Below are 21,575 nucleotides of genomic sequence, written 5' to 3'. Positions count from 1 at the left end.
GTAACCATGAGGGCCCCTAAAAGCAGAAGAGGGGGGCAGAAGAGGAAAAGGCAGTGTGATAAGAGAGAGAGGAATAGTGCGGGGGGGGGGGGGGGGGGGGGGGGGCCTTGACTGGCTACAGCTGGTTTTGAAGAAGAAGGGAGGGCGACATGAGCCGAGAAGACCACCTTCTAGCTCTGGAAGCTGGAAAGGGCAAGGAAAGGGATTCTCCCCTCCAGCATCCGGAAACGATGACAGCCCGATGTTAGCCCAGTGAGACCTGTGTCAGGCGCCTAACCCCCAGAATTATAAGATAATAAAGGTGGGTTGTTTTCAGCCACCGAGTTTGTGGTAATGTGTCATAAAAAGCAATATCCCACTGAATGGACTGGAGAGAGTGTAAACCACAATGTAAACTATAATCCATGCAGTGTAACATGCTCCAAAATGTACTCATCAAATGCAATGAATGTGCCACACTGATGAAAGAGGTTGATGTGGGAGGAGTGTGGGGGTGGGGTATATGGGAACCTCTTATATTTTTTAATGTAACATTTTGTGTGATCTATGTATCTTTTTAAAAAAAGAATAATGAAAGGTTAAAAAAATAGCAATATCAAAGTAAAATACTATTGAAAAGTAGTATACAGTAGGGATTTTGAACACAGAACCTGAAGATGGGCCAGGAATAAAATTTCAGTTCAACTACTTACTAACCATGAAATTTTGGGCAAGCCCCTTCACATCTCTGAAGCTTAATTTACTCACATTGAGTAATAGTGAGTCCCTCGAAGGGTGATTGGGAGGATCTCCTGCGTGAGAGGTGACCACACTGATATTTTTCCTATAATCCAAACCTGCTAATAAACTTGGCCTATGAAATGCCTCTTCCTGAGATCATTGATCTGTGTGTCCAAGGTCTGTAAGTGGTCAATAAACTCACAGTTATCATCTGGCTTAAACTACCATTAAGGACAAAGAGAGAGTTCTCCTGAGAGTCCTCAACGTGGTCACTAAAGCAATGCATGTTATGGGCCAATGGACTCAAATGCACGGAATGAGGTCAAGGTACTTCCACAGGCCCTATACGTAGTTGGGACAAACTGCTGCTGGCTGGCCATGTTGACTGAAGGAGGTGCTGCCTGCTGCGGTGAGCAAATCAGCATCACCATGCTTATGACCAGAGGAGTCGAGCTCTAATTAGCCTAGGGAAAGGCAGGTAAATCCTAGAAATTATCCCAAATGCAGTCTGGCCTCCTTCAGTCAAACCTTGCTTCTCTGAGAGTTCCCAGAAGATGAAAACTTAATAAAATTGCAGTCTCTCTTGACTTTAATAATTTGAAAATTTCTTCCACTTACTCCCACCCCCAAAAGACAAGCACTAAATATCTCTGTGGTACCTGAGCCCCACACTCTGCTCAGCAGAATGTTAATTTACCTTCTGCAAATTAAAGGAGCCAAGTCTCTGCTTTCGCTGGGATGGACTGGGGAAAGAGGAAAGGAAATGGATGTCTGAATGGCTAACAACCTACACGTGCACAAACAGACTTTAAGTGGAAACATATGAAAAAAAGATCCCCTATTAATCTTTAATAGGGTTGAAGACTTCCTAAGGAAAATGATATTCAACAGTAAATATACACTAGGTCATTTTTCTTCCAGGCAAGTTGTTTTAAGGTCAACAGAGACTTTGAGCTTAGCAAACAACCCATCTCTAATATCTTCCTTCCCAGACAGAGCACAGAGAATATCACTATTGCTCAGGAATCAGAAAATTGTGGTGTTACACATCAAAACGGACCGTAATGAGTCATTCATTTCATTGCTATCAGATGATAATTGCCCATTTTTCAGGAAATCCACAACTCTTCTTAGTAACCATTCTCATGTCTGACATCCTCTAGTCAACAGTTTCCCTTCCCATGCTCTACATTTTACCCAAAACTTTCACTGCTGAATTGAAAACTAATTTCTTCCCCTTTTTACTTCCAGGTAGAAGAACTGACTACAATGGTCCATACAGACCCCTCAGCCTATCCCCTCCCCTCCAGGCAGGGCTTCCCCAGACTGACCTCATCCCATTCACAGTGATTGCAAGGATCTCCTCTGAGCCCTCCCACCAGCTCCCCTTCACTGCTCTGAGCCCCGGCAGAGAGGCAGTTTCTGCCTTCCTGCTCCAGGATCTCCACTGCATTCTCATTCACATCTTTACTTTGTTTATAGTCTATCTCTGATGAACAACCATAAGCACCTACAGTTAGGCTGGGCACAAATACCTGTGGAATGATGAATGAATGAATGAATCTGAGTACCATACACTATAGCTCCACACACCTACAGACCCAAACTCATCACCAAAACAGATACCAATGAGCAAAAAGAGCAACCCAAGTCTCATTACTCCAGAATTTGTCCAAAGAATAACAATTATGTGTACCTGGGGCCACTCACAGGCCCCAGCCTTTCCAGGCCTGTATCAATGACTCCATAGTAACCACACGAGCCAGGCTACCCTTATTTTACAGGTAAGGACAACTGAGGCCCTGAAAGTCAGTAAGCGGTCCAAAGCCATTGCACTGGTACGAGTTAGAGCCAGATTTTGAAAACAAGCCGGTGGATTCCCAACCTCATACTCATCCCCATAGCTCTAAGAGAATAATTAATATTCAATATTTTAATTTTAGTTCTTAGGCCTTTGAAGAGATGTGGTTGTGAACTATGTGCTCAAGAAGCCGAAATCTGATTTAGGGGGATATCAGTGATCTTCAGAAGGCCCCATAAAGTGCAATGACAGAATTAGTCCACATTATTTTGTTTAATAGTGCTTGCAGTTTAAAAACATAAAAAATTTATATCTGTTGTTTCTGTTCAGTAGGGCTCAAGAGCAATCCCACCACACAGGATCTGCACAACTGCCTTGGTCTAGGCACTTGGTCTGGTCCCCACTGGCCACACTCCCTCCTCCCCAAGCCGGGTGCCTGGTCACCCCCAGAGGAGGCCACAGGAATCAAGAATGAGGGGCACAAAAACACAAAAGTCCCTCCACACACTGGGAGGCAGGACCCCTCCCCCAAGCACCCCTGGTGAAACAGACTCCCCTGACTATCCCTTTCCTCGCTGCCAGGACACTCCTGCGGGTCCTGGCCCTGAGGTGGACAACTCCTTGGGGGCCTCCCCACCCCACGGAACAGACCCTCCACAGGCTGGTGGCTGCTGCGTGGAGGGGGTGGAGGGGCTGAGCCCTCAAGTCAGGCCACCCTGTTTGAAGGCCAATTGCCCCTGCAGCCTTTCCTCTCTGCACCTGGATCTCCCCAGGTCTAACCTGCAGACACCGGCAGTGCCTCCTCCTTAGCCCAGGGCCCAGCGCAGAGCTAAGTGCTCTACAAGTGCTGGATGTGAATTCTGCTGGCATCACTCTCGGGCACTTTCATTACCAGCTGCATCTCTCCCAACCACAGCCCTGCAAAGGAGGTAAATGGAGCAGATGTCATGCCTCCTTCACACAAGAGAACAGGTGCAAAAGAATCAGATGGATTCCCCAAGATCCCCTGCCCCGGTGGGACAGACCTTGGATGGGATTGAGACTTCAGCTCGTGGCCCCTACTGAGGTCCAGAGGAACCAGAGGCCAGCAGGCTCTGACCCCCATGTAGAAAAAGGACACTTAGCATGACTCCTCAAGAGGGTGCTCTCCCATGCACGAACGTAATAGAGCTCCGTGGACAGACAGGGTTGGTGGCACCTCTTATACATCAGAAAACACCCCTTCCTAATTTCTCAGAATCTCAGAATGCAGATTACACAGGCACCCAGGGTAGGGACTGTCCCATCTTCAGCTTTGTAGCTCAAGCGCACAGCACAGTGCCTGGCACATACTGCACAGCGGTTCCACAAAGACGACTGACCTTTCAATCACCTTTCAATGCTTAGGGTTACTAAGCATTTACCATGCAAGATGCTGTGTTTAGATGGTGGCTGGTGAGGCAGGAACAAAAATGAAGGGGATACAGTCCCTTTGGAACACTGCTTCCGATCTCCCACCACCTGTGCCCTACCTCCACTTCCTACCTGCATCCAACCTCCTTCTACCTGCCTCTGACCTGCACCACTGGTGCTCAACCAATTGCTTAAAACCGTATGCTGGGAGCAGATATGGCCCAAGCGGTTGAGTGCCTGCTTCCCACATGGGAGGCCCCAGGTTCAGTTCCTGTGCCTCCTAAAAACAGGAAAAACGAACAACAAGCCAACACACAAAAAAGCCAACTCAGGGGAACCAATGTGGCTCACTGGTTAAGCATCAGCTTCCCACATACAAAGTCTGTGATCAAGCCCCAGCCCCAGTGTCTCAAAAACAAAAACCTGTATGTTTTGCTTTCATTTTTAGGCATAACTCAGCCAAGCAGATTTCAATTTCAGGCTAAGCTCCGGTGTGGGCAGGAGACTGACTTGTGTGTGAAGAGGGGCATGAGATCCCTTTATAGTGACTTCCCACGTCCTTCCAAACAAAGCCCAACTTTAGTGTGGCACAGTCACTCCAAAGTGTCACCCTGCTCATGACTCTGACTCTCTATCCTGCTACACCGCCCTCCACCCCACTGGGCTGAGATCCCCGCACCCAGCCACAGTAGCATGCTACCCTCTCCTAAGTCTCAGTACCTGGGCAAGGCCCAGCTGGCTGTCTACCCCTCCACACCCCAGCCCAGCAGACACCTTGGGGAGCAAGCCAAGGTGCTGAGGTTTACCTGTGACACTCTCCCCGGGCCTTACCCAAGAGTAAAGCTCCACCAGGTCTTTCTGGACAAATCAGCCCCAAGTTCTGCCTGCCTGAGGTGCATAGGATGCTGAAATCCTGTGAAGTGCTAGAAAGGAGAAAGCGCTGCATGCAAAGGCACTGCCTCAGGAAGATAACTCTAAGGCAGGAAGCCAAGCAGCCCATGGGCTCCAATGAAGGTCAGCTGATGGCAGAGGCTCCGCAGTTCCCTAATCACCTGTACCAATTTCCACCTGGAAGGGCTCCAGCATCCAGGCTCTGACAGGCCCCCCACACCTCCACAACGGTCAGACCTACAGACTCAGCTGGGTGGACACAAGTCAAGCGCGCACACCCAGCCTGTCCCGACGCAAGGAGATCGCAAGAACAGCCACCAGCCCAAAGTGGTGCTTGTCATTCCAGGGCCGCGCTTCTCAGAGTGAGGTCCAGGATACTTGCAATCTCAGAGGGCCTTTGAAGGGGGTCTGCAAGGTCAAAACTGTTTCCATAAAAATACTAGAATCGTACTTGCCTTTTTCACACTCAATCTCACACAAGAGTACAGTGGAGTCTTTCCGGAGGCTAAATGACACGGGATAATACAACAGATTAAATGCAGAAGCAGATCTAAGAACCCAGCCACCTTCCAGCCAGACATTAAAACGTAATAAAACAAATGTCACACTTCTCACTAAATTTTTTTGTTTGCTTAGGAAAACATAGTTATTTTTTAATAAAAAGTAAGTTCTATAATTTATGGTAACGTAATGGGGTTTACTGTTATTTTTAAATGAATTAATAAATATGCAAACATTTCTCCAGCTTTAATTTCTAATACTAAGTGTGGACAGATTTAAGCCACATGAACAAAAGCCCTCCGGAATCCCTAATAAGTTTCAAGAGTATAAAGGAATCCGGAAATCATGAAGTTGGAGGATTGCTATTTTAATGGGAAAACAAAATGTATTTGGTGAGAGGCACTTAAACCCCTATTGTGACAAAATTCAAAAACCTCTTATTTTAAAAATTTCATTTTAAAATGAATAAATAAAAAGCAAAAACAAAGTCGCCTCCAATATCCAATCCCACACACCCCAAGAGTCTTTGGAAAATCATGCAGGTGCTTTAGAAGACGCTCCCGCTTTGTACAGGGAGCAGACGGCGCAGCGTAAGAGAACACAGGCCCAACGCCACGTCCCTCGGATGACTCTGCGGAAGTTGTTCAAGATCTCACCTCCTCACATCCGAGAACAAGGACAGAGTATCAGCCCCCACTTGCGAGATTGTTGCAAAGGGCTCGGCACGGTACCGGCAGGCAATAAATGTCAAATGAATGTTGCTCAACTTGTCATCGTCCTCATCACCATCACCATCACCCACACATTCCTGCAATGATGTCCCCCAGCTCTCGAGATTCTGAGCTCCTGAGTCCTGCACAATGATCTGCTCTGCTCTCCACCCTCACCCCCCCCAGCCCACCTCCCTTGAGACTTGCTTCCTAAGCGGATGAGCTGATGATTCAGAGCGTAGAATCATCCAGAAGAGAAGGAGGTTCAGATCAGTCACACTGAGTCAGTGACTGCCCTTCACAGGATCCCTCACGTCACTGACTCAGGCACGAGCATCTCTGAGAACCCCGTCTTCTCGGGGACTCGGGTCACAGAAGCAGCACGTGTCCCAAGAAGCTGCCTGCCAGCAACCCCCACTCACGATTCAGTTTAAACAATAGTGGGTCTCACCGCTCCATGCCCAATGGTCTCAGGCCAGCTCCACTCACCTCTTACTATGGGTTTCTGCACACCGATAACTGTACACTCCGCCCAGGAATGTTCTGGAGATGACACATGCTCTCCCCACCCCCCCGCCCCCAACCCCCAGTTGTCCCTAATGGTGCAAAGTCTGAAAAGCTGGTGATGTACAAAGCTTAGCAATGTGGCCTTACATGACGGTGCTGGCATTTCCGCATTCCGCTCCAAGCTGTGGGTGCGTTAAAGTGTAAAGCCGTAAGAATCCACTCCCCCACCCCACCCCCACCCCCCACAAACATCTTACTTTAAAGGTCTCTTTGTCTGCTACTGGAGAGAAAAAAAAGGTTACATCTTGAATCTTAAGCTTTCTTTGTTCTCTTTGATAAAAACATGCAGAAAAGTGAGGGAGAAGGGGACATACTTAGGGCATGTTTGCGGTGTTACATGACAGGCACGTGTCTGACACCCTTTCCCAGAAATCTCACTCGATCCTCCCAGCAGCCCTGGGAAGATGGAGTCGCCACCTCTACTGTACAGATGTGAAAATGGAGGCCTTGGGCTGCCCAATTCTTAGAATTACCAAAACCAGGATGCCAGCCCAGGTCTATCTCACTCACAAGCACTTAGCACCCAGGGAAGGAAGAAAAGGTAAAAATCCCAAGACTCTGCTCAGTGCAGTAGGTTGCACATTGATTAATAAGTCTTTTAAATTCTTGTTTTTCTTGGGTGCAAAATTTTCTGCCTAATTAAATGCTTTTGGAAATTACAAAGTGATTTCCCATTCACTGGCTTGGAAATGCCTGTAGAAATGTAAATGCCAAGCTGACGGCAGGATACGTAACTTGGGGTGATGCCTGGGATGGGGTGAGGGTCTGGGGCTCCATGGGTGGAGCAGGACTCCAAGCCCTGGCTGTGAGACTCAGGCTCCACAGTGGCCTGGGAGATGGGGAGATGGTATAAGAGGTGACTCCAAACACCCTGCCACAGTGAAAGAGGGTCCGGGCGGGTTTCCAAGGCTGGGCCACCAGGCTGAGAAGAGATCATTGGTCACTAGCCAGCTGCAGGTGAGTAGGAACTGTGCCGTTCAGAGTGCCCAGCCCAGCCTGCCCCCCCACGGGCCCCTCCTTAAGTCAGTGGGTGCCAGTTAAACACTGGGCATGATCCCCTTCTTGAATATAAGACAACCACTTGGCAAATGACAGGGCAGGTCTCCAGGCACAAAGGAAAGGCTGCACTGGTCCCAAGGCTATGGGTGTTTATGTCAACCACAAACCATTCTAGGACCAAAACGGGGAGTCCTGTCTCCAGTGCGGGCCAGGGCAGGAAGGCACAGCCTTGGCTCAGGCTGCCGGTCTGGACGGGGGCAGCTCCCTGGGAAGGCAGGAGTCTCTCCCTCTCCCCATTCTGATCTATCCCATTGCTCTCTCTGTGGAGGAAACACACTTGAAAAGAGTGCTACATGAAATGGCAGCATCCGCCTCCCATGGAATGAAGCAAAAAAAGAGAGTGAAATCTCTCTGGCTGGGTTCAGGTACGGGCTTGAGGGGAGAAACCTAGTTTACTGTATTTGTGATCTTGATGGTTCCTTATTCAAGAATTTGCCAGAGGGCAGACCAGAAAGGGCCCCCTTTGAAGAGAAGCAGGCTGCAGAGCTGTGGAGGGTTCAGGCAAGTAAGGCATCAGCTGCCCAATGTCTCAGACAGGGGGGTCTGGAAAAGAGGAGCCCAGACACCTGCTTCGGTCTCCCACCCGCCCCCACCTCGGCACTTCCAGGAACGACTCCAAGACCTCGTCCTCTGCACATCTGACCAGGACTGTGGTCAAGCTGCAGTCCACACGTCTGAGGCTTCTCCTAATGATTAATGTAAAGGCCACTGGGCAGGGAGAAGGGAGAAGGCAAAACACCTGGCTGACCCCAACCTGCTAAAAAAACCAAGGATTATTTAGAGCCGGCTGTCACTCTGCGACAGCCAAGAATCCATCTAGCCAGGTCTCTGACACCCGCCGCCTTTGGGTAGGTGAGGGTGGAGGACTTGGGCTCAAGTGACAGTTCAGCAGCGCATGAAGGAAGCAGGTGAGCGGAGCTCCTGGGAGACGGGCATGTGACTCACACGTCTTGGTACCCTCGGTGTCAAGAAGGCTGTGCTCAATAAATGTGCCCCGAGTGAAGGACTGAGTTAGGAAAAAAATAGGAAAATATATTTGTAGAAATGACTCTTTTGAAATCAGTAAGCTGTCACAAAGAAACCACTCTATAATGAGCAATAAATGTTCAAAAGCAAATCAGATGAAGACCTTAATGGCCATGTATTACCTGAGTAGCTTTTTTAAAAAAAATGATTCTAAGAGGCTCTGATGGACATTATATTCCAACCTGCTATGAAAACTGTCTTTAAAACTGATGCTGTCTTCGTCCCTGGGCCATAAAGAGCATCTGGATTCAGAAGCTGGTGGGATTATCATGCTGGCTGTCTGGAACTAAACACAGGAAAGCTGAACAGGGTAAGGACATCGTATTCTTGACCCAAAAGACAACCATTAGGTAATAGTGACAGAAACCAGGTTCTGGAGTTAGCAAGAGCAGATTAATTACCGCCTTCTCCACTTGGGAGGGTGATTCTGGGCTAGTCCCTCCCCTGACTCGCCCCTCCCAGGGTGGCTGGGCTGATTAGAGATCATGTAGCCCAGTGCTGCTCACCATCAATGCCCAGCAAATGGGTTGTCATTTTACCTCCCACGCCTTATCTGAACCCACGGCCCTGGGCCTTTCCCGACACGACTATAGCTATTCTCCCACACTATCATCCTCCCAGCACCAGTTCAGATGCCAGCTCTTCCAGGAAGTCTGGGTTGCTTGATCTCACCTCTTCCCCCACAGCACTTTGCACCTTCCCTGTGGTAGACTATCACACCATACTGTAACTACTGCACGTTTGCCTGCTTTCCTCTCTGCACTGTACGGGGAAAACAGGTCTTTATTTTTGGCACAAGTTCAGGCCAAATGGATGAATGCATGTATGAATGGACAGACTGCCTCTGTGCTAAATCCAGGGTCATTCAGAGTTCTCCTCCTCCTCCCTCTGTGAGTGTGATTGACATCAACAGCCCTGCCCCCTTCTTCCTAAGACTAACAGATTTCAGTACATAGAATCCCTTTACCTCTTTGATCACAAGGTGACAGGCTGCATGTGTGGACTTGCTGGTGGCTGGGCTCACTAAAGAAAAGGAGGCAGACAAGCAGAAAGAAGGAGACAGGTGAGAGTGTGTGTGGCCGTGGCACTGAGCTATCGGTCCTGGCTGTCCCTCCTTCCCTGTGCTGAGTCAATAAATGCCCACTCTGAAGCACAGGCAAGTTGCAACTAGGTTTTCATCATGGATAGGAAGATTCTGATGAGCATGCATTGAGGAAATGCAGCCTGGCCAAAGCAATGCATTATCTTCTTCCCCTGCCTCCAACCCGAGTGACAACTGCACCTCTCTTTTCTGTGGTCCCATCCCTGGCTCCCATCTGCCCAGTACCAGGTGAGAAACACCCTCTTATACTCCTTCTATCCTAGGCATTCAACACTTCATCAAACCCACCCTTCCATGGTGCCTATCATGTTTCCCCACCTCCCACCCCCTGCCTCTTCCGAGGCCACTGCCTTTGTCACCTCTCATCTGGTCTGCAGCAGGAACCTCCTCACTGGCCTCCTGGCTGCCGGCCTCTGCCCCTCTCTCCACACTGTTACCTGGCCACCCACTCTAATGCCCAGGTCTCTCTCTTGTAAACCTTTCACAGATAAAATCAAAACGCTTGAGCATGGCACTCCAATGCCTTGCCTTGAAAGCGTGTTGAATTTTCTCCCTCTGCCTCCAGGACATTCTCTCAGCCCCTACTTTCCAACCCCAACCCTCAAACTGAGCTTCCTTCCTTCTGCTTGACTGTCCCTGGGTCTCAGTCACAGAACCCGGATCTGAAAATGGCTCCTGAGACCCCCTACTATGACACCTCCTTCCCCCAAGAAAGATGCGGCTCTCCAGACTCCCGGGGTAGAATCAATTCCATTTCTTTCCCACCCGCTTTCAAACTCAAAGTCAGTAAAAGACGGTTCTGGTGCCCAGACTCCATCTGTCCATGTGGAGCCAGTAACTGACAGCATGTGCAAATGCGGAAGGCAAGGCAGTCCACGGTTCTTTCCATCTCAGAGCCCAGAGTGACAAAAAGTGACTTGGGTGAGGGCATGGGAGGGGGGAGGAGAAAGAAGGGGCAAGAAGAAAGAGGAGGATATGAACGGGGCAGGCATGGGGAGACGGTGGCTGGAGAGAGGGAGAATGTGAGTAAAGCTAGAGCAGGTGTTTTCTAGTGACAGGCTCCAAGAGGAATAGACAAATGGCTTCACACCTGCCTCTGCCAAAGGAGAGATAAGGAAGGAGATACAAGGCGACAAGATACAGCGAGCTTTAGCTGGCTGTCCTCTGATTTCACGGCTTGTGTTACCCCTGCGAGCCAGACAGGAAGATGAGCTCTGATGCTCCTTGGCTGGTGCTGAGCGGCCACGCGTCCAGAGGTACAGGCTGGGAGTGGAGGCCCTGGAAAATCCAACAAGAATGCTCATCCTGGCCTGAAGGAGGCAGAGGCAAAGAGGGCCGCAGCAGGTGGCAGGGGACGTCACAACAGGTCTCCAGCGCTGAGACCCGGCGGCAGGTGTTCCAGGCAGGTGGGGCGCATTAACGCAAGCCGCTCGGGTTCTGGGCGCACTGTTAGACATCCGTGTAATCATTTGAAATGAAAACTGCTCAAATGAACTGGAAAATGTTTTACTTGTATTTTCTCATATTCCCGAACCTTTCTTTCCATGGTTCAAAAGTTTGCATCGTCTAATTGCTGATTTCCATTTGTGAATGAATCAGTGTAAAATAAAATTAAGTGCCAAATTAATCTACCCATCTAGTTTTAGGCATTAATTATCCTCTGAGCCATTTTCTCCTGCGCTTGCCGCATGTCAAGGCAAGCCTGGATATGGTGGAGCAGAATCCAGCTTTCTACCCAGGAATTTAGCCCCAGCAGCAGAGCCTGCCCTTGATCTCTAACATCGGCCATTTATTGTGCAGCAGGGATCTGAGACCAGGCCAATGAAACACATTTCTCATGTGTAAGCCGCATTTCTCACGGTTCTCACAGGTAAATGAAGTGAGCTACTGGAGCAGTAAAACGTTGTGTGGTTTTCTCACACATTTCCTGAAAAGCCCCAGTTAACGAATTAATGACAATATGGTCCCTTTACATCTAACAGGCTCACCCCCTGTGTGGAAAATTTGGTGCTGGCTGGGGCTGAATTTGTGCTGGCTGGGGCTGAATTTTGACAATTACGTGTGTTGTTCTGCTGGGGCTGTGGCTTGGAGACCTCTTTGGTTCTGTGAGAAGTCCACTGAGTCTCCAGGATTCCTATAAGACCCTGGATCCCTGGGAAAGGGTAGAACCAGTTAGTTGGGGCCTTGATCAAAGCCACTCCTCTTGGAGACTATGGGAATTCCAAGGCGGGGTACCAGGAGGATTGAGTGCAACTCCTGGAGGATCAAAAAAGCCACGGGACAAGGGATATAAAGCCCCTGATCCCTTCTCCCTAACAGAACCTTTCTCAAAGGACTGGGGTAAGCTTTGAGCAATCACTGTTGGCAAGGAAGGCTGCAGCAATACTCAGTCCCACCGAGAAATGCACTCAAAGGAAAGGACAGTCTAGGCTACCGGTCTTCAAGGCAAGGACAGCTCTGGCTGGAGTCCCTGAGGGCCCAGCCCCCAGGTAAAATGCCATGCCTTGGCTACCAGTGGTTGCATTTGTGTGCTTGGACTAAGAGTTGTAACTCTGATGCCCAGTGTTGCAGCACCTCTGCTGTGTGGACAGAATGGCCGAAAAGGCACCACCAACTAACCACAAAGCTTCCTCTGGGTCGTGCTCGGCAGCGACACTGCGCAGCAGCAGCTAAAGCAACAAGGTTGCTCCCTCTCTGCTTGGCACTGGAAGTCAGACGAGGTTTAGAGTATACATCTGTGATTCTTAAAGAGGAAAAGGGGAGGGGGCGTGCTACAGAGGACGGTACTAGATCTCCCATTAATTAAGAAAGCTAAGGTGCCCACATGACTAATTAGAAAAATAAAAGCGATATGAACACATTTGTGTCATCCTGAGCCAGCGCTTAAGGGCTGAGATTATTTTGTAAGTCAGAGTCTGGAGGAAAGGAGGTTAGGTGTAAATTTAAATTATGTATACATAACAACTTGCATCACGGAATAAAAGGATATGCTTTCATTATGGCCAAACACAGTCCTGACATTCTTCCAGGCACTGAGGAAAGCAAGCAGAGGAAACATGGCAAGGGAGACGCTGTGCTTCAGGGGAAGAATGTGAGGCTTTTAAATTGCATCACACTCTTCTAATACTACTCCGCGTGTGCTTTTCTGTAGACAAGCTTGGAAGCCCAAACAGGCATGCTATTGCCTCTCCCAACCACCCCAAGAGGAAAGGAACCTGTCAGCTTACATAAACAAAGTCAGAAAGAAAAGCTAAAGTTGATCCTCATCTGTTTGAAGGCACCAGGCAGGAGAGAGACAAAGTTTTGCGTAGAGGCACAGATGGACCCTGGGGAAAGCAAACCTGTATGCCACAAGCTGGAAAACATTAAGTGCAGGGGAAGTTTAATGAGCTTGAGCAGCTCTTTGATAGTCACTGATATGGAGACGGAAACGGAGCATTTGAGAGTGTGAGCTTCCCAAAAATATGGTTTTTAGAAAGCAATTTTCCCTCGTGCCATCCCTTCCCTTTGGGGATACTCAAATTAGGCCTTACAGCAGCCGGTGCCTCCCTCTGGAGGTGTGGGGTTAGAGCAACTGAAACATGAAACCTGCAGAAACCCCCTGCTCCAGCCAGTACCAGCTGCTGCTCTGGATAGGAATATCAACAACCGCCTCCAACCAAGATGGATGGAGAAGGGTTGGCATAAAAAGCATAAAATTAAAGATGAGATTAATAAGATCTGATGAACGAAAATGCCGCTAGCCAACCTAGCTGCTTAAATTACATTCACTACATCTGATGGGGAGGGGGTAATCATGAGTAATAAATCCAGGCTCTGGAAAGAAATTATGGTCTAAATAACTTAACAGTGGGGGCAACACCAGGGAAAGGCACTGATTCACCTTCCCAAGAAACTCAAGATGGTATAAAACCCATCTATCACACTGAGACAATTTTCACAGGGTAGCCCCTTGGTTGCTCTAGGATTTGGATTCCTCCAAGTTCTACCGAGAGCCAGACATAGGACAGGAGCCTAAACATTACCCCAAGTCCACCACCTTCCAGTCCAGCCTGCCTTCACCCTATGACCTGGTGGCTCTTGCTCACTACACCCAGACCTGGGTATGATCAGGTGAAATCAGTTATTAGAAAAGGACTATGCTGTGGCCCACTGTATATTTCTGTCCCATCAGCTGAGTCCACTTGCTGCTATCAGGGATGTCTCAGCACAAATGGTTCCTAAATCCCATCCGTCCTTTCTACAAGGTCACTCTGAGCCCCAAATAGCATCCAAACCAATCTGTGATCTGCAGGTTCCTCCCTCTGAGCAACCCAAGTTCCCAAATTCCCAACTATTTTTCACTATCACTTAGCAGGAAAGCAATCTGACTTAAGTAATTCATACCAACTCTCCAAGGATTCTCTCCTTTTAGAAGAGAAGTTCAGGTAATGCAATTTAACCACCAAGGGTGGACTTTATGCCCATTTGGGGGAAGTCACAGACCTTCTCTGGACCCTGATATGTAAGGGGAACCTTATGAGAAGAGAACGGAAAGACTTCTCCCATGCCCCAGGCATTGCTCACCCAAAGGAGGGCTCATTCACCACTCCTCCCTGACAGCTCCCATTCTCAGGGCAGGACCAAAAGCCCAAGTTTCCTGGCCTGGACCCATCAGTGAACAGGATGGCATCTTTCTGTAGAGTTGGGCAGGGGCTGCATGGCTGTACACCATGTAAGACTTTGGAACCCTGTGCTGCTCCTACATCAAGGATCCCTTCTGTCTCAAGACAGGATGCAGGGATCTGTTTCAGATCCAGGGGTTTTCAGATTATCTGCTCCCTCCCATCCCTGCACTCTCAGGGAAGCTTCTACCCTATGCTTCATCTTTAGGAGCTGGGCTGATGTTGACTCTTTGGCTGATTGGCTGCCCCAGGCTACTGGCTGTCATGAAGACCTGACTTGTCCTCAGGACCCTTCTAGCACAACCACCCCTGGCCCTCGCCCACAGCTGAGAGGGTCTCAGTGGAACGTGGACTTGGAAGTGAGGCAGAGTTGTTGGAGGAGAGGTGCTGCTGGACCACCTGACTCCTCCCAAGACACACACACTCTGCACTCGAAATGCTTGATCATCTGAGTTCTTCCTCATAGAGCAGGTCACCTACTTTCGACTTAAAAGAAAGGGGTAAAAGGACATTACTCTCAGAAAACCATCAGTGTGAGAGGGCTACATAGATAATGAAGAATTTTATTTTTCTCTGGTGACTATTAGAGCTGGTTTAAGGGAAGAATGGGATCCTACATTTTTTCCTGCTCTCTAGAGATTGAGAACCTATCAGGAAATAAGCACATAGTCACACCCTCCTCCAATTCTTTTGTCCATCTGTCTAACATTTATTGAGCATATAGAATTTTGTCAGAGAGGGCCATTTGAAGACTCCTGGCTTCTATGTGGGGGACAAAGCACAGGTGTCCAATATGCATCCCCATCTGAACCCCCACCTGTTCTTCACAATGAGGCATCAATGCAGCCTCAGGCTCCAAAGACTCGAGTCTCTGCTCACCAAAAGTCCACCTGCTTTAGTCAGCAACTGAACTCAACCCTAAGTTCCAGAAGGATATAAGCCCCAACTGCTAACTGTGGTCAGTGTGCTCAGGCTCCTGGTCTGCTCTCCCCTACTTTGCTTTCACTGGGATCTTGTCCTTCACCTGGCGATGCTGGGAACTCTGATCAACTCTCTGTTTGAGTCTAATAACTTAATGAATTCATGTCATGGAGAAGGGTTGGAGTACTTTCTCTTTTTACTCTACGTAATTTTACAGGTTTTTTCCACACAAAGAATGTATTCATTGACTACTTCGAACACTAAAATAAATCAATAAATGGTCAATAACGAACTTAACAGCACAGTCAAGGCTCCTGGGGGTTTCTGGTGGATGCTGAGTCTTCTGGAGGCATTGCTAAGTGGGAAGGTGCCCACTCTTCTGAGCCAGGTAGATGGTGGGATGAGATGAGACTTGGGATTGTCAGAGTCCTCTGCAGGGCTCTACACAGCTCACTCCCTCTTGACCATCTCTTGGTCTCTTCCAGGTTTCTGAACCTGAAGGTCATAGCTCCAGCTATCTCCTATCCTGACTTACCCCCTGGCAACCACCTGCAGCCTCTTAGAGCATCAAGAGTGGGAAGGTACCTACCTGCTCACTTCACCTCAGGCAATGCTTGCACTTACCAAGCAGTCATATTTTATCTCCTCCCAGCACTGCTCAAGCATTCTCTGGATTCATGGCTGGGACCTTCCCAGCACTGAGGGCTTGAACAGCTTCTGAAGGACCATGTGTCAGATGTAGAGGTCAGTTTTTGCTCCATCCATTCAAATCAACTTCCCCTGTCCCCTCTACCCTGGTAGAAGCACAGAAACTGGTGCTTGGCAATTGAAGAGCTGCAAGGGTTCTCCCCACCATCTCATTCACCTCCCACTGCCGGACGCCCACTTACCTGCAGATGTAATTCGTTTTGCAGGAGTCCTGCAGATTCAAGCAGTTGGGCTTCTCCCTCTCTTCGTAGGAGCACACGGGCACAATGGTCTGTCGCCTCCGCTCCGTGCAGGCGATGTCCCGGCAGGAGCAGAAGAGCATCCCGTAGCTGTGCTTGGCGGGAACCTTGTCAAAGAACTGCCGGAGGGCCTTGTGGCACTTGCGGCGGTTGCAGACCTCGTTGGACATGCTGGTGGTGCATGGGGTGATGTACGCAGACCTGTACTTCTTGCAGGTGTCGTCGAGGTTGCAGGCCTTGGCAGCATCCAGGCAGTTGTTCCCTTTGGAAATGTGCTCCACTGCAAAAGGAGAGAAAGGCAGTTGTGGTTGCCAAGCTTGGCCTCCCAGTCTGTTCACACCACCTTGGCTTTAACTGAGGTCTTTCCATTTACCTGCCAATGCTGGGAGCTCTAACCAACTCTGTGTTCTGAGGCTAATGAGTTCATGACAAGGAGAAATTATTAGGGGTGCCAATGCTGGGGATCCCAGGCAGCATACAAGCTACTAGTATTCTTTTGGATGTACAATTAGGAGGAATTGCATGAGGCAAAAGGAGCTCAGGCACCTGCCTGACTACATGCAAATGGAGAAAAAGGAGAGAAAGCTTTGAGCTCCTGGTTTGTAAACTGAAATTAGGATAAAAGAGAAATGCAACAAATTACATACTTGTTCATTATACAGTATATAAAATGATATGCTAAATGCAAGTATAATTACCATGCAATCCTCCAGGAATATAATTATGTAATAAATGCATATAATACATGCTAATTACTATATGATTACAGAGTAATTACATGGTTATTTGAGCCCAGAAGACAAAATATTATGCCAGTCTCTCTAAACAGGAAGAAGCAACTACAATGAAGCTGTACTTAAGTTCTAGCTCTCAGGCCACTGGAAGAAAATCAGAATAAATTACATAGAAATTTTCAAACCTCAATTACCACTTAACTCACCACATAAAAAATCTGGGCTCAACAAGTATTGAGGTTTCAGATTAGAAAAATTCAGCTGGTATTTTGGATGGAATTTCAGTGATGGTAAATAAAAGCCATAGGATTTAGGAATTTCACAAAAACCTATGCTGCCTTCTGCCCAACCCCTCTGTGCTCAGGCCATCAGAGAAATAAGTGCTACCCACTGCTGGGCTGCACACTGGGTGGTCTGGAAAGAGATATCATGGAGGTAGGACCCAGGACTCACTAGGTAGTTTGGGCTGTCCAGCCAGGGACAAGTCTAATGGCAAAGTTGGAAGGTGAATGGACAATGGAAATTAAACTCAGTCTGCATGATAAAGGTATTTTTACAGGGAAGGAAGTGAAGGAAAATCCTTCTAGAACCAAGCTGTAAGAATGATAATAGGTGTGGCAGTGACCCTAGAAGATGGCATGGAAGTAGCAGAAAAGCACCACATGGTTGTACAGCAGACCTCAGTCCCTCCATAGATTCTGTGACTCCCTTTCATTCTGTTTATGTACCCCCAATAGATGGGTACCAGGAAGGCCTTCGGACAATTACAGGAAGCTAGGGAACTGAGAAGAGAGAAAGAGTGCAGGTGGATTGGGTGGAAAAGAAGGATGGGGCAGTGCATTTAGCATAGATTTGAAGGGCTCAACAAGCAAGTCCAACATGCCAGGAAAAGAAAGTTCTCCCTGGTCTAATGAAAATATGCCTTGCTTTAACAAAAATTCAATATGCAACAAGCTGAAATGATAAAATTATACCTTTGCTCCATGAGCAATGTTTTGTTATGTCCTAAGTTCATGATTCTGCCTATGATACCTGAGTCCTACACATTTAATGTGGGAGGTAATAATCACAACATGCAAGCCATTCTTGGGTGAGCAGTGCAAGAAGCTAGCAGCTGCTTATACCTCCCTGATGGTTTGACCAGCACACTATTTTTTTTTTTTGGTGTCGAAACCCGGGAACAAAACAGCACACTATTTTTTCATCACGTTCTTCACAACCTTCACACTCAGACTCCTCAAAACTCAAAGATGAAGTGCTGGCCATGTGCCCTGATGTGGTGATCAGAGTTCCTAGGCTTTGATCATCCCCTAGCCCTCTCCACTTTTGATTCTTCTCATATTGCTTCTGTTGGGATCAAGGGCAGTGATTTCTATTCTTGAAAGTCTACAGTTCTCTAAGGGATTTCCTAAATTGTGCATTTTCATTTTGATGAAAATCTAAATAATATGGTTATATTCTGGATTTTATGGATTAGCTCCTTGAGGCTGTTTTGCTACACAATTTCACTACTGCACTTACACTTGCACCTCTGGCTAAAAAGAAGGAGCAGAGGAAGAGAGGTTAATACTTAAATGATATAGCCAGTGAAATATGAAGAAATTCTTGATGTTCGTTCAAATGGAAGACAAATGGCAGAAGAATTGAGTCATCACATGACATTCCATAATATAGGCATGCCAAACTCCAAAGAACCTGTGCTCAAACAGTGTACTACATTCTGATTAAGTTTCAGCAAAACAATACTATCCTTTACAGTAGTGTTACTAACTTGCATTTCATTGCTTCAAGATTTTATGCATAATTCATACATACATTGCTTTATAGTTGTATGAAAACAAAGAACACAAGTTGATAGCGTTATGTTTATAAATTTCAAGTAACATTTAAATAAAAATAATAAAAGTCAACACATGAGGTCCAGGAGTAGGTTCTTTATAATAATAAAACTGCTAAAACTATATAAGCTATTAATTATTTCTTATTAATGTTGTAAAAAAAAAAACAGCAACATTTTAAAGGAAAATCTTTGTACAAACTGGGAAAAGGGTCTAAACCAACTGCTCACAGTTTACCCACTGATCAACAGCTGTAACTTAACCTCACTTTCTGCTGATTCTCTTTTCATTAATACATAACTACATCATCTAGTATGTTCTGAGAGGCAAAAACTATTAATTTCTCTCTCACAAGTCAGTGTTAACTTTCATTTTGTTTCTGATTCCAATTCACCAAAATATTCTCATTATCCTTCCCAACTTGATATATGAGGCCAGTATAACCCAACTACCAGAAAGAACCTGATAAAGTAAAAAAATTACAGAGCAATATTAATCATGAATGTAGAAGCAAAAATCCTCCACAAAATGTTAGTAAATTAAACTCAGTCATCTGTTGAAAGGACTATGCAAAATGACCAATGCTGGGGTTTATTGCACGAATGCAAGGTTGGTTTAATGTTTAAAACTATTGTAATTCACCATATGAAAAGAATAGGGGGCATATGATTATTCCAATAGACCAAAAAAAAAAAAAAAAAACCATTCAACAAATTTTAACACACAATCATGATAAAATTCTAAGCAAACTAGGCACAGAAGAAACATTACTCAATCTGATAAAGTGCACCTAAGCAAAACCTAAAGCCAAAATCATATTTGATGGTAAATATTGACTGCTTCCCCCCTAAAATCAGGAACAAAGGAAGGACACCCATTCTTATCACTTGTAGTTAATGTTGTCCTAGAGGTCCTAGCCATGTAATAAAGCAATGGAAAGAAATAAAGCACACAAAGATTGAAAAGGGATACATAAAACTATCTATTTGCAGATGACTTGGATGATTTGAAAAATCCTAAGGAATCTACAAAACAACTGCTAGAACTAATAAATTAATTTATCAAGGTCTAAGGAAACAAGATTAATTAAAAAATCAATTTCATTTTTATATGCTATCAACAAATTAGAAAATGTTATTTACAAACATTATTCTACCTACAATAGAACCACAAAAACATAAAGCACTTAGGAATGAATTTAATAGAAGACATTCAAGACCTCTACAATGAAAGCTACAAAAAAATTACTTAGAAAAATTGAATAAGAGAAAATAGATTATATACCATGTTCATGGATTAGAAAACTCACTATTAAGATGTCAATTATCCCCAAATCTTAATACTTTTTTAAAGTTGACAGGCAGATTCTTAAGTTTATATGAAAATACAAAAAAATTAAAATAAAAACTATAGAATAGCCAGAGCAATATGAAAAAAATAACAAAGTTAAAGGACTTAAAGCTTTCAGTTGTAAAGACAGTATAGTATGATATTTTTAAAATAGGCACAGAAAAATTGAGCAATGAAAGAGAAGACCAAATTAGAAACACACCCATAAATATAGAGTCAGTCATTTGATTTTTGACAAAGGGGCTAAAGTATCCAAGGGAAGGCAGGGGAGTCTTTTCAACAAATAAGGCTAGAATAATTAGATAAACAATGTGGGGAAAAAAACAATCTCAACCTTTACTTCAAACCATCCACAAAAATTAATATATGATATATATCACAGACAAACATAAAAGCTAAATCATAAAGCTTTTGAGAAGAAAACATAAGGTAATATTGAGGTAAGCAAAGGTTTCTTAGGACATAGAAAGCAATAACCATAAAAGAAAAAATTGATGTTATGCTTCATTAAAATTTAAAACTTCTGCTCCTCAAATGGAAATGAACAAACCACAGACTAGGAGAAAATACTTGCAAAGCATGTCTATGACAAAGGACTGGTTTCTAAAATATCAAAAGAATACCTAAAACTCAATAATAAAAGAAAACCAATTTTAAAATGGACCAAATATTTGAGAAGACACTTTGTAAAATAAGATAAAGGAATGGCCAATAAGCACATGAAGAATGCTCAACATCCATATCAAAGAAATGCAAATTAAAATCACAATGAGGGAAGCCAACTTGGCCCAATGGATAAGGAGACTGCCTACCACATGGGAGGTCAAACCCCGGGCCTCCTTGACCCATGTGAAGCTGGCCCATGCACAGTGCTGATGCGCGCAAAGAGTGCCCTGCCATGCAGGGGTGTCCCCCGCGTAGGGGAGCCCCATGCACAAGGAGTGCACTCCTTAAGGAGAGCTGCCCAGTGCAAAAGAAAGTGCAGCCTGCCCAAGAATGGCACTGCACACATGGAGAGCTGACACAACAAGATGACACAACAAAAAGAAACACAGATTCCCAGTGCCGCTGATAAGGACAGAAGTGGTCACAGAAGAATATGCAGCGAATGGACACAGAGAGCAGACAACTGGGTGGGGAGGGGAAGGGGAGAGAAATAAATAAAAAATAAATCTTAAAAAAAAAAAATCACAATGAGATACCAGTGGTTAAAATCAAGGAGAGAATACCAAATGTTGCCATGGATGTGAACTCCTAGATTTCACACTCCAACTACTTTGGGAAAAGGTCTGGCAGTATTTTATAAAACTATACATAAACCTACCCTTTGACATGCAACTCCACTCCTAGGT

General features: G+C 46.1%; 1 protein-coding gene across 4 annotated transcripts in view; it reads right to left on the bottom strand.

The window, feature by feature from the left end:
- Positions 1 to 21,575, bottom strand: part of GFRA1 (GDNF family receptor alpha 1) — a 214,877-nt gene that overhangs the window by 46,549 nt on the left and 146,753 nt on the right. For all 4 annotated transcript variants that reach the window (XM_004448035.4, XM_004448033.5, XM_058298319.2 and 1 more), the window contains one exon: positions 16,245 to 16,581. In XM_004448035.4, the coding sequence (XP_004448092.1) occupies positions 16,245 to 16,581 (337 nt within the window). The remainder of the gene's footprint in view (positions 1 to 16,244; positions 16,582 to 21,575) is intronic.

This window comes from Dasypus novemcinctus, chromosome 6, assembly GCF_030445035.2.
Source record: "Dasypus novemcinctus isolate mDasNov1 chromosome 6, mDasNov1.1.hap2, whole genome shotgun sequence".
NCBI classification, from domain to species: domain Eukaryota; kingdom Metazoa; phylum Chordata; class Mammalia; order Cingulata; family Dasypodidae; genus Dasypus; species Dasypus novemcinctus.
The sequence above is the reverse complement of the archived record's forward strand: the minus strand, read 5'-3'. Positions and strand labels throughout refer to the sequence as shown.